General features: G+C 40.3%; 1 protein-coding gene across 1 annotated transcript; it reads left to right on the forward strand.

The window, feature by feature from the left end:
* Positions 1-2446: 2446 nt before the first annotated feature.
* On the forward strand, positions 2447-11574 carry LOC120069160 (small ribosomal subunit protein uS4m). Its single transcript, XM_090311066.1, is given in 8 exon segments — positions 2447-2496; positions 2578-2787; positions 10537-10966; positions 10968-11036; positions 11038-11134; positions 11137-11364; positions 11367-11492; positions 11495-11574. Coding segments are annotated over 8 exon segments (1290 nt in total).
* The last annotated feature ends 1731 nt before the right edge of the window (positions 11575-13305 follow it).

Consider the following 13305-nt stretch of genomic DNA (forward strand, 5'->3'; position numbering starts at 1 on the left):
TCTTTCAAACTGACTCTTTACGAAACTTTTTAAGAGCATCGCATGACTTCTTTCAATATTTTAGCAATGAGGACATTGCCACATTTTAAATTTGGGGGTGCAGTATTCATTTTCGACCTTGCTATTTTAAACTTACAAAAAAAAAATCATAACGTTGCGATCGGATCCTACTCATAGTACGATGTCCACATGACACCCGTGGGGGCAAGCCAAAACGAAGATAGGAATCATGATCAACGCATAAATAAATGATTGCAACTCCGCTGCCAAATGGGCATAAGATTAGATTGAGAAAGAGCACCTTGCTCGTAGTTGGATATCCACATGACACGCGTGGGGGCAAGCCAAAACGAAAGCTAGGCACTTGGATTAGCATAAGATCATAGAAAAAAAATCTTTAAAAAAAAAAGAAAAAAATAGTCTAAAATATGCAAGGATAAAAAAAATCATTTCAAAATACCCCAGTGAAAAAGTTTTTTTATGAAATAAATCATGTGATGCCCTAGAATCTAATAAAGTCTTTTTGAAGGTTAAACTTACTGTCCCTAAATTTTAGAAATACTTTAAGAAGAGACCGAGATAAGAATGGTGTATAGGATTTGAATAAGGCATCCTTGAGGAATCTAGGAAAGAGAAGGTGGTCGACTTTCTAAAGAAAATCTTTAGCTTATGCTTGAGGACAAGCATTGTTTAATATTGGGGGTGTGATAATGGGTAGAAATGCACGTTATTACAGCACAAAGTTATAAAACAACGCAAGATTGCGATGATAAAAATATACAATATTGCGTCCAAAAGAATTAAGTTCACAACATTGCGGTCGCATGCGTCCATCGCATTAAAATAGCTAACTTATGTATTTTTTGTACAGAAAATGCATTGATGCAAGGTAGAAATGCGATCCAAATAAATTAACGTCCAAGCACATTAAGAGATTGCGTTGACGCAAGGATATGTGATCATTTTCGCTCGCGAATATTTGCTCAAGAAGGTTGCCGCATAGAGCCGGCGCATATGGTTGGCGCATCTGGGACAGAAAGTTGATGACGGTCGGTTCCGAATTAAGTTGACAAGCCGTTAACAAACTACTGTAGCAAGTACACTCAACTTTTCGATGACAAATATTCGACACATCAGACAGAGAATTAATGCCATCCCATCAGTAGAATCATAAGAGAGAAGAAGTCTTTCACCCTGAAGCTCTATAAATACCGAAGGCCACCTTCAGTGAAGGAGTTCGCAAAGTTAGATAATTTTTCCCTTTAGATAGAAGTAGCCTTATTCATAGTTTTCTTTTACTTAATAGGTGGAAGCGAGCGAAAGGAGATTATACGGAGAGATCGTTCCGGTGAACTTGGAAGAGTGCCAGAAGCATCGAGATCAGAGAGAGGGCCAACTCTTGTGGAAGCAAGAACATCTTTTGAGTAGAGTAGAGATAACAATGTAAAAGTCTTGGGAAGTAAGGAATTTCTACCAGGCCCTCTACCCTTATTTTTCATTGTCATTTTATACTTCGAACTTATTATAGAAATGGAATTTGCATCTTTATATCTGTTCACTCTTTGTACATTACGCATAAGTAGCTAAATCTATCGAATGGTTTGAGAAGCACTTAGCTAGCATAACTAGGGATCTTCATTCTTTGCAATTATCTTGTATTATGTATGCGTCATTCATCCATTAGAGATACTCAGGAGGGTAGTCTAAGAATAGAATCTAGGCTTGGAAAAGTCAGATTAGAATCTAGGCTTGGGAGAGTCGGATTAGAAATACATAATCAAGAGATAGAAGCTTAGGAATAAGCTCTGTTTTCTATTAACGCATCACATGCATCCTAGAGATAGGTTGTGATTGTATGCGGTCACCTTGTCCTTGTGTGCATCTTGCATCATCGCATAGGCAAGTAGAGATTTAGGAATAAGCTCTATAGACACTATCGCATTCATCGCATGCATCCTAAAATTAGGAGACACTACATTTGCATTGGAAAATGATTTGATGTCGCATGAGTGTAGCATGATCGCATAGCTTGAATGCATTCTCGGGAAATGCTAGCTAAGTACCTTCTCAACCCGTTCCTCTGCATACTCAGTGTATCTGTCGCATAATTTCTCTTTCTCAATTACGCCGCATACTTTTTATACTGTAAACAACAAACCAACCAACCCATTGATTTAATTGTTACCGCAAAGTGATCTATAAACTACCACCGTATATTGTTTTCCTTAGTCCTTGAGTTCGACCCTGGGCTTACCAGGAAACTCAGTAGGATTTATACTTGGGTCCTACTGAGAAAACTTATTTGCACAACGCATTTTCCACCAACGCAATCCTTACCATTGTTTCATCGAATAAAATATCGCATCACTGTGTTACTTCGCTATCCTCTGTGTCTATTCCTAAGTCTTTGGCAAAGGCATTATCACATCCAGGATGGCGGACAACTATGGCTAAAGAGATGTCTACTCTTCATGCCAATGGTACTTGGGATCTTGTGTATCTTCCATGTGGTAAGACGACCGTTGGTTGTCGATGGGTGTATACGATCATGTTTTAGCCTGATGGTTCTATTAATAGCCTGAAAACTCGGCTGGTTGCTAAGGCTTATACTCCGGTTTATCGTGTTGATTACTTTGACACCTTTTTCTCACTTGCCAAGATTACTTCAGTCCGATTACTTATTGCTTTAGCAGCTATATCTCACTGGCCTTTGCATCAACTTGACATAAAAAATGCATTCCTGCATGGTGATCTTGAAGAGGAGGTTTATATGGAGCAACCTTCAAGGTTTGTTGCTCAAGGGGAGTCAGGTTGTGTATGCTAACTTTGGAAGTCATTGTATGGCCTCAAAAAGTCTCCTAAAAGACTTTACTGAGTCCAACCAACCCCCATAACTAATAGATGTGAGTTGGCGAGGCCATCTGCTAAACCTAACCTAAGTCTAATAAATATAAGGGTGTTTGGCTCCGAACTCCAACTTGATCGAAGGGAGAAGAATTCTCAGGAAAAAGTAGTTACTCCTCAATCAGACCGGTGACAAACGAGACCTTGTTGTCACCTTCAAGTGGAGGTTCTTATTTCAAACATCGTATCACACTTTGCCATAGCTCATTGTCGTTGGAATCAAACATTAAACTAAGGTGGAAGTGGAAAGAACGACATTTGACTTGCTTCCGGAAGAACTCGATTTCCTCTGGATTCCGACATTCTTCTTGTCATCCTCCTCAAATGGGGTTTGGGGATTGAATCCCTTCACTTTAAATGGAGTTATTCTTCGTATCTCGAAAGAAATGTATTCATAAAGGATATCTCCTCAGAAGAGGATGACACGCATTTGTCTTCACTCTTATTACCTTGAAAATAGACGATTCGATAAAAGACTATTCTATTTTCAGACAATAAGGAAGATACTTAGGTAAGGGCAGGGATTATAGCTAAGACTATCTCGACTCCTTACCTTGCTCAATGGCTTCTCCATGAATAGTAGCCAAAATAAGGGAAGGAAGAAAGAGACCATCTTGGCCCTAGGAAAGGAATGCTCTTGACTACCATTGTTATCCATCAATGCACACTATATATCTGTTTACAACTATAAATGTCAATGGTATAAATAAATTTGCATTATATGAAAAGGTGAAAAGCAATCAAAGTTGGGGGGAGGGGGGGGGGGATGATCCATACACGCCCATAACACAAGATTCAGATCTATCAAACCTATCATAGAGATTGAAAAACCTATCCATCGAAAACCCACACCACCCAACACCTTATGCACCCAACTCAAGACTTCCTTGCTCCCTCAAAGCAATGAATGTGCTCAAAAGCATGCCATAGCACGAGAGAAAGTTTTCGCCCGGCTGGAGATGACATGGAACGGTGGTACGTATGGCTTAGAGCCAAGGCATTCATAGGTCTCCTTCCTGTCAGAGCTCTATGACAGAAGCGATAGTGGAAAAGGCAAGTCTTCCTGGGTCTAGAATAGCAAATGGGAAGGCTCTTTCTCCTCACACTCATAACTCTCATGTATATTCTTCCCAAACCCTAGCGTCAGCTACCATGAAAAGCTAGGCCTTCTTGCTCAAGCTGTTAGCGCGTAGTCTATCTTAGACCAAAACTACCTCCAAGGGTAGTGGTGGGTGTAGTACCACATAGGAAGGCAGTTGAGCGCTTAGACCAAGACGGCGATTCTAACCTGTATGGTTAAGAAATCCTTCCCCTGGGATATGACATTGGACCTCTTGTAATTCGTTCCAACAGCTTCTCCTTTGAGAAGGCTTTTGGTGCAAACTCAACCTTTTCTTTTCAATCATGGAGGGGGCTTTGTCCACGGGTGTACATTAAAAGCTTCTATAGTCGAACTCATTCGAGCAGGCTTGATGGTCTTAAGAATTGTTTGGGTGGGGAGTTCTCTTAAGAATAAAGAAGACAAATAGAATCTAATTCATGTTCATGCTAACAGAAGAGCGAATTCAATACTAAGACGACTTCTTTCTCACGAAGTGCAGCAAGTACTTGAGTCATTTTTGTGTATCATGCCCCATGAGTGAGTTGCCAAGTGCCCCCTAGCCTAGAAGGGTAGTCTGCCACAAGATCGAGTGGAAGCCTGGAGCAAAACCGGAGCCCCTATTTGTTTGATTTATTCCAGAAAAAGCAGTAGCCTTGTGCATTGATTAGCAGGTGCTCAACAAGGTAACCTAATAATCAAGAACAAGTACCCACTTTGATTGTGGACTTCTTCGCCCTAATAAATAAAGACAAAAGACTTTGAGAAGTTGGATCTACGGTCAGGAAACTACCAAGTGCATATCGCGAAAGGAGACGAGCCAAAGACGACTTTGTGACAAGCAAGCAACTTTACTAATCTAATCTAATAAAGGGGCATTTGATTTTGTTATGCTTTCTGAACTCACCAATGCCCCTGCCATGTTCTGCACCTTCCACAATTAGCTATTCCACCCGTACTTAAATGACTGGTGATATACTTTAATCGTTGGCTATAGGTATTCGTTAAACGGCCACGTTAGCCACCTCTAAACCGTAAGGTATTAAGGAAGAATCACCTCTATATAAAGATGGAGGTCCTATTCCTAGGGCATTGGATGAGCATTAGAGCCATCAAGAAGTGGCAAGCACCTACCAAGGTAAATGAGCTAAGATCAGTCTTAGGGCTCGTGAACTATTACCAAAAATTCATGGTAGGTTACTCGAAGAGGTCTGCTCAACTCAGAAAACTCCTACACTAAAGAAGGACGTACGGACCGATCGTGGCATTTCACTAATCAAAAAAGTGTCAAAGAGATTTTGAGAACAACAAGCAAGCAGTGATTGATGACTTCGTATTGCAGTTGCCAGATTACACTAAGCCATTTGAAGTACACACTGATGCGTCAGACTATGCCATAGGCGGTGTTCTCATACAATAAGGTAACTTAGTAGCATATGAGAGTCGAAAGCTCAATGATACCGAAAGACGTGGTTCAAGAGAAGGAGATGACAATAATAGTGCACTACTTGAGAACATGGAAGCGGGAAGGGGCCTAGAAGTGCCTACTACTACACCACACAGCACTTGGCTCTACACATTTACAAAGCTAACCCCAACTCAGTTCCTGGAAGAGCTAAACCCCTTACCTTATCAGTCATAAGGCTGGTTTTTGGTATCACATATCGAGATAATTATTATGAAAAAGCTATTCCACTAGTGTGAGTTAGATACCCTTTCTTTGTGGTACCAGTCATGCTATTTGAATAGCCTTCAATCATCATAGCCTTTCCACCAGTTTCAAAGATTCCTTCGGCATCAATTTGCTCCAATAAAAGAGATAAGACCTTTTCTTGAACCAGAACCAGGCAAAAAATGCCGAGGTAGAAAGTTGAAAGCGAGCTCTTTTCACGTATACGCAATCTCGAAGTCGAATTAGCTCACAGACAACCTTCTCAACCCTGGCGAGTATGAGAGCTTGGTAAGAGAGAATGTAGAATGAGAAATACATTTGATTATGGCAACATTCCTAACTACCAAAGTGCACTAAACCTAGTAGAGATCTTCGACCTAACGTTAATGGAATTTCAAGCCCATTTAAGAAATCCGCTTTGCACCTTATTGTTGACCAAATTTGATGCACGCCAGGCCCAAATTCTCTCTCAGTCACCCTTTGATGAAAGGAACATAAGATCCAGAGTTTACGACTTTATCAAAGTTCTACAAACTTTCATTTTCAAAAGCTTCTATTAGATTCTTTCCTACGGTACTTCATTCAGGATGTGCGACAATACGGTCATCTCTCAGCCGTGTATAGAGAATTCCTTTATCATTTCCTTGGCGGATAACACAAATGAAATCGCTTCCCTGACCGCCCATCTTATGAGTCCATTCTTGTTGCAGTTATTGGTTTTTTGTACTATTTTGTATCTCTCTTGATTGATAGAAAGATGTTCGGGAGCTGGGAGGGCCTATCGTGAGGAAACTTTCCTTTTTCACAGTAGGAAAAGGTAAAGGGGGAATAGCGTATGTCCATGGTGATCAAGGCAGAGCGACTCCTTCTTTAAAAGAGGTTGGTTTTCCCATTTTCGTTAAAGAAAAAATAAGAGCTCTTGGTTTGGCCGATGTTGATTCATATGGAAATGCAAACTCGACTCAAGGTGAGGACCACTTTGAATAATGCTACTATGAGCAAAAAGAGTTGGTAAGCTATCTCGCTAAACGAAAGGAAAAAGCATGTACTGGTTGCCTTCGTTGCAAGGGCAGGGGCCAGCCAAAAACGGTCAGTCGGACTCGATTAGTCCTTTAATCCAGTTAAGCTAGGTTCTTCCATGCGTTAATGTATGCGTATCTGTATCCTCTTCAGGACTGGTTGCTTTTTATTTTGGTTTATACATTAGGAGAAATCTGTTAAGGCCGCCTTTCTTACTCGGTGTAATTCAATCTTTTAGCTCAAACTTTTCTATCGTCCTTAGAAAAGGTAGTCGTACTTTTACCTTTTCCTCTTCTTGCCCGAGCCAAGGGATCATTTTGTCTATTTCTACCAAAAAGTTTGCTATTTATGTTTTTAGCAGGAATAGTTCCAGCCTTTGTTGACCCTCAGTAAAGTGAGTTTACTTAGCAAACTGGTAGGACGTGGAGATCGATTGATCAATATAAATCTTGAGAGTGGATGGTTGACCGCTGCCCTTTGTCCTAGAGGCTCTCTGGTCGGGGAGGGGCTTGCTATCGTAACCTTTTCTCCTGGTGTATGTGAAAAAGAGTGACTAACCCTTTTTTCGGTCAAAATTTGGTCCAAAGAACGAGAGTGGGCTTCCTTAAGCCCGTTGTTCCTCAGTAGCTCATTGGTAGAGTGATCGGCTGTAAACTGTCTGGTCGTGGGTTCAAATCCTACTTGGGGAGAATTTGGAGTTATTTTTTTTCTGACCTATCGACCCCGTCCTTCTTCTTAGTTTCTAAATGGGAAGAATCGTGGGACATCAAAAGTGGGAAGTTAGTTGTTTTGATTCCTCACTCTCTCGTATAGGTGAACTTAGTTCGTTGAATTTTTAGGGAGAAGAAAAGACCACTGGGAATGAATGGGAAGAATGAAGTAGTATCTTCCTACCGCCGAAAGGAATTTGTCTCCATTAGCGTCATTCGAAGAACGAAAAAAAGGGTGACGATTTAGGTAGTCTCGATGGATGTAGTCCAATGGCTAGAGCTTTACCAGCTTCTTGTTGATTGAACTCTCTTCTCTTTAGTTTAGGCTTTGAGTTGTTTTTGCATGGGACGGTCGGAATTTTCTTTCCAACTAGTGGCAATGAAGTTCTTGGTAATTAAAAAGGGGGAAGGAAGATCTCCACCCATTTCATTCATTCAGTGCCTGCGGTGAGGCACGACCCACACCAAATAAATGGGGAAAGCTTGCTTGTTGTAGCTCTATTTTTTTAGACTAGGCTTGGTCAGCGTAAGCTATTTAAGTACGCTCGATAAGGGTAGGCTCGCAGCTTCGCTCAGCGGAAGAGCATTTCGAAACTATTAGTCAAGCAGAAGCACCCAACCTATGGGCTTTAAAAGGATAGGGGAAAGGAATAAAACAAAGAGGATCACTCCTTTTAGGAACATGGCTCGTACATTCACTTTCTCGTGAACTCGCAACTTTGCCAGAAGTGACTAGTCACCTCTGTCGAAAGATGCTTAGATGGAAGATACGAAGGGGGAAAGTAGAAGCTTTGCCCCTTACTTTATAGAGATTGCTATGATTTGGACTGACTAAATTACTCAATTCTCCTTGAACACTAGCTAAGCTAATAAATAGTAATTTTTCCCTTAATCAAATCAAAAAGCTTACTGATTTATTTAAGGCACTGCCCTTCTTCTTAGAACCCATTGAGGGGGGCCTCGGCCCAAGAAGGGGAGAATGGTCGAGCGGTCAAAAGCGACAGACCATAAATCTGTTGAAGTTTTTCTACATAGGTTCGAATCCTGCCTCTCCCACTTGTTTGTTGTAGACTGAAGAGAAGAGAAAGGAAAGGAGGCATTCGTCAGCATAGGGAGGCCTACTGAGCGAAGCTCTTTCTTTTTTTTTTTTTTTTGTCGTGCCGTGAAGTGAGATTGTATCGTATTTCAGTTTAGAGAGGTTGGCGAATTACTAAAATCTATAGATTCCCATCAATAGACAATCCCAACCAGAATAGAAGCGAGTCGCATCCGGTTTGGCTTGTAGTCGTTGTCTTTTAGCGTATGTAGTAGTAGGCCTTCTTACACCCGTGCGCCCGCCAGAATGCCCCTTAGTTCTGCACGAAGCCAAGCCAATACATACAATAGGTGAAGGAAAGACCCCCATTTCATAGCACCTAGAGAACACAAGTTTGGTCTTGGATTGGAGAGAAGAGGTGGAAGAAAAGGCTCAGAATGGATTTAGGAGTCTTTGTATGAGCTGCATGCGATGAGATTTGCACGTATGATAATGAGGGGGGTTCATGTCTATACATGTATTGTGGTGGTTGGGCCTACCCACCCTATTTGTTCCATGATCTATGCGTCTACTGAAGCTACTTATTTCGATCAATTAGCCAAGATTTTGACCAGATACGAAATAACTGGTACTCGATCTAGTGGTATTTTTATGGGGATTCTATCTATCGCTGTAGGATTCCTATTCAAGATCACTGTAGTTCCTTTTTTGTATGTTATAGGACGGACGACCGCCTATAAGTGGTAGGGTATGGTGGGTGGTACCACTCAGATTGTGGCCAATCTTCCTAATCGCGCACGAGCTGGGCTTAGATCACGTGAAACTCATCACTACCTCGTAAGTTAAACCATAGCATGTTACACGAAAGCACTGCTTTCTCTGTAGAGTTGTCACATAGAAACCTGCCTTGAAGAGCCACTCGCTCTATAGTGTTGTCACATAAGATAAGCATGCCACCCGCCTGTTGGTTGAGCGAATCGAAGTTCTCTTCCGGTCAACTGTCGACCCAGTCAAGTGTAAAAAACACAGTAGAATCATGCAAGGCACGCAGCTGGTGTGCTTCTTGCCCGCGAGGAAAGAAGAAGAGCGACAGGGTTTTGTTCAGATTTGACTATTTGCAGCATGGGAGTGGATTACCCAAAAAATCCCTGGGAACAATGAAAAAAAAGATATCTCAGTAACAAAAACTATGGGGGGCTGTATCGGCAAGATCCAACTATGAACAACTACTGAAAAGAAAAACTGCCTGGAAGTCCGAGGACCTTTAGTACCATACCCTACCCCCAAACCAGCAGTTTTTGCACCAAGCAAGACCACTCTTGTCCCTTTCCTTTCTCCATTCTGCCTCCTTCTTTCTTAGCTTTGTTCCAATCGAGTCTAAGGAAAAGCAAAAGTGGTTTGTATACCTATTTTTTGACCTACTTGGCGAAAGGGAATGCACTTTGTTTCGTTTTTGGGTTTATAAATTGGATTCAGTTAGCTGACACCCCAGTCACAGTCCTTATCATGGGTCTACTTGTTACAAAAGGCGAATATACCTATTCGAAAACATACACATAAGTCCTCAGACAGGCGGGGACGAAAAGTGTCTATTTTTTTACAATATTTTGGAATGTATCATGGCCCTATCTATTCATCTTTTTATTAAAAAAAAATGAGTTCTGCATCTCCCCGAGGCTGAGAGAGCAAATAGGCGTAAGGAAGAAGGAGGGGGGAGGGGCTACGAACCCTCTTCCGTTGTTGTTCCCGATCACCCATCCCTTCCTTCCCTTTCACATGACCTAGTGTGATCCAATGAGATCAGATATCTCAAACGAAGTGAAGTGATAGAAGAGAAGACAGCTGGTGGGAGATCTTTATTCATTACACCCCCTTTTATAGGTTGGGGAAAATAAAAGTGCACTCCTGCGCACCTGTTGAAGGAAGAATATTTGGCATGAAAATATCTTCTTATTAGGGAAAGGGGCAAGCTAAAACCAACTCCTAAAAAGTTGTTGGATCGAAGTATTTCGATCATTCCTCATCCGCCCGCTAGCTGTAGAGGGGGTTCGATTCCCGTTATACGCGATGTTGCGAAAAAGAAGAATTAAACAAGATATGCCTTGTCTGCATTAAGATTTCAAACTTGTCGTCTACTTTTAGGAAATGTTCAGAACAGAGAACTTTCAATAATACAACGTTGCATTCTCTAAAAATGGAGAAACAAGATGAGATCTGTTAAGAGAAAGATTTATCCGAGAGAAAATCTTAAAAGTTACATCCAATCACAAACTACACGAAAGTTGCCCCCTTTTCATGGGGCTTTACCCATCACAGAGATGCACAGAGGAACAGAAAAAATTTCTTATATCCCTTTTCCACTCAATCCAGAAACAAGATCGAACGTTATTTCAATTCGTCTCAATTTTTGTAAAATTATTCCTTAAGCAAGGCAGCTGATAAGTTATCGAAAGGTTTGTGTGAATAAAGGAATGGTCAGCATTACTCATTTTCAAGTTTCCCACAGTGATCTAATATCTTTTCAAAAAAAATGACGCGAGACTACGCAGTGAAGAATTAAGGAGATCTTTCTATATCGAAATATCAGTTGAAAACAATCATAGGAAAATTCCTGGATCACCCGGTAAGAATGTGGAGAAGAACTAAAATAGAATGGTTCCACCTACTCAAAACTAAGAGGGGATGCTGCCTACTACAAAATCTTAGTTTTTGCAATAGTTACGTGCTTCAATGCAAGAAGAAGACTTAAAAAGAACAAAGAAGTTTGGATCAATAGAATTATGCTTAGGCAGTTCCATCACTGAGCACAACAGAATGAAGAGGAATTTTTATCATTTTAAATCCCAATTCTTATCAAATAGAAGGAAGCAAAAAAACTGAAATCTTCTTACTCGAACAAGAAGTCCTATAGTTTACAACTCTTCTTAATCAGTAATTCGACCTCGTGCTCTGCATCCCCCCATCAGTTTATTATGAAGAGGAAAATCAAAAGGATCAAACTACCTATTAATTATTTGGAGGTGAATCATAGAGTATTAAAAGTTGTGGTATCTTTCACATCCCTCACGACATAAGATTGAAAGATCCAAACCTTCCTCTTCGGAGAGGAAACAGACGTGGCCAAAACATATAAAGATCGCGTAGTCGTTGATAGGGATATATCTATCTGTCTCGAGTCTTGTCTAGATCGATTCATAGATCGATTTCTATTCATATGTATTGGTATCTTCGTGGATAGAGATAAAGATAAGGATCCATCTAGATCTTGATTCACTATTTCCATTTTTTTGATTGATTGCCTTTTTTATACAACAAGTTTGAAATCTTAATGCAGGCAAGGAAAGAGAGTTTTTCTATTATTACTTGTAGGATCGGAGCATAGACGAGCAAGCAGAGCAAAGGGAACGGGGAAGCCCGACATAGAGCAGTCAACTACTTCTAGTCGATATAATGGAGGGGGGTTACCTGCAAGTTTCCCAAGCCTCTTTCATTTTAGGCTAGCGACAACGTAGAACGCACTAATCCGCAACCAATAAGTTTGCCAAAACAAAAATGAAGAGAATTTTTACTTTACAAAAATGCTTGCTGAAAATCAACGAAAGAAGGGAGGTCCATTTTCCCATGTAGTTCGTCGGTCAAACCAACAAGATTCTCCTTTCAAAGTAATAGAGAGATCTTTTTCTAGTTAGACTTCTATCAATGCAATAAAAGAACAATCCCTTCCTATTCTTTCTTCCTATCAGATAGAAAGAAAATGAGACCGCAAAGAGCCCTTGTTTACCACTTTAGAGGGTGGGGGTGAAGGGGGTTCACATACAACTGAGGCAAATTGGTTTATGATTAAATCTCAGAGGCATTCTTATCATTTCGTAGATCTAAGACCATATCCTATTTCAAGTGAAGGAACTCTTATCAAAGAGAACCTATGAGCGGAAGAAAGATCGATCCAAATTCATTGTGACAGAATTATAATCATTCACAAACATACAAACAAGTTATGCATTTCAGAACAAATTACGACATGATTTAGAAATTAAATACAAAAGTAATGAGAGATATACCTTTGAAGAACTCTTCTTCCATAGATCTCTCACTGTCGTGAAGATTTGAACTGCAACCTCTAGTTGTCTCTACGATCGTCTACCCAATCATCTGGTCAATCACGAACAAACTTCTCCACGAATAGGAAACCTTTCAGACACCACCACTTAGTAACCTTAGTATTTTCAGAGTGAGAATCCAGGAGGTGTGGGCTTTGTTGGATTTGGTAGAGGGAAGGAGGAAACAATTATCGCATTACACGGCCAAGCAAGTGGGAGAAGGATACTGAGTATCGTATAGACTGTAGTACTTGATCGTTTAGTTCAGGTACACGATCGTTTAATAAAACAGGTTTGATCGTTTACACGATCTTTTAGAGAAACTCGCTAGTCGTGCGATCATTCAGAAAAATGTTACACGATCGTTTAGATAATGGCATGTGTACACGATCATTTAGACAAACACTTGATGCTCTCGTGTAGTCTCTCATGAGCTAAATGATTGGCAGTGTACTCAAATGAAGCGATTCAGCGATACACTTCTAAAATGAAAATATTTTTCATTTTATCCTTCAGTTGTGAAAACTGAATAAAACCTCCCACTTCACTTACGGTTAAAGGAGAAACTGCCCACAATTATCTCATAATTGTTTTAATTTTAAATAAATATAATAACTAACTTATCATATTATATTTATAACCTATAGTTTTAATATCACATCATATGTAACATATAAACCATAGTCCTTTTCTCCTTCACTTGATATAAATCATATTTATATCATTTTCCTTCAATTAATGTATCTCATACATCATGTCAACTA

Source organism: Benincasa hispida, chromosome 2 (genome assembly GCF_027475165.1).
Source record: "Benincasa hispida cultivar pf3 chromosome 2, pf3_genome.v1.1, whole genome shotgun sequence".
In the NCBI taxonomy this organism is placed as follows: Eukaryota; Viridiplantae; Streptophyta; class Magnoliopsida; order Cucurbitales; family Cucurbitaceae; genus Benincasa; species Benincasa hispida.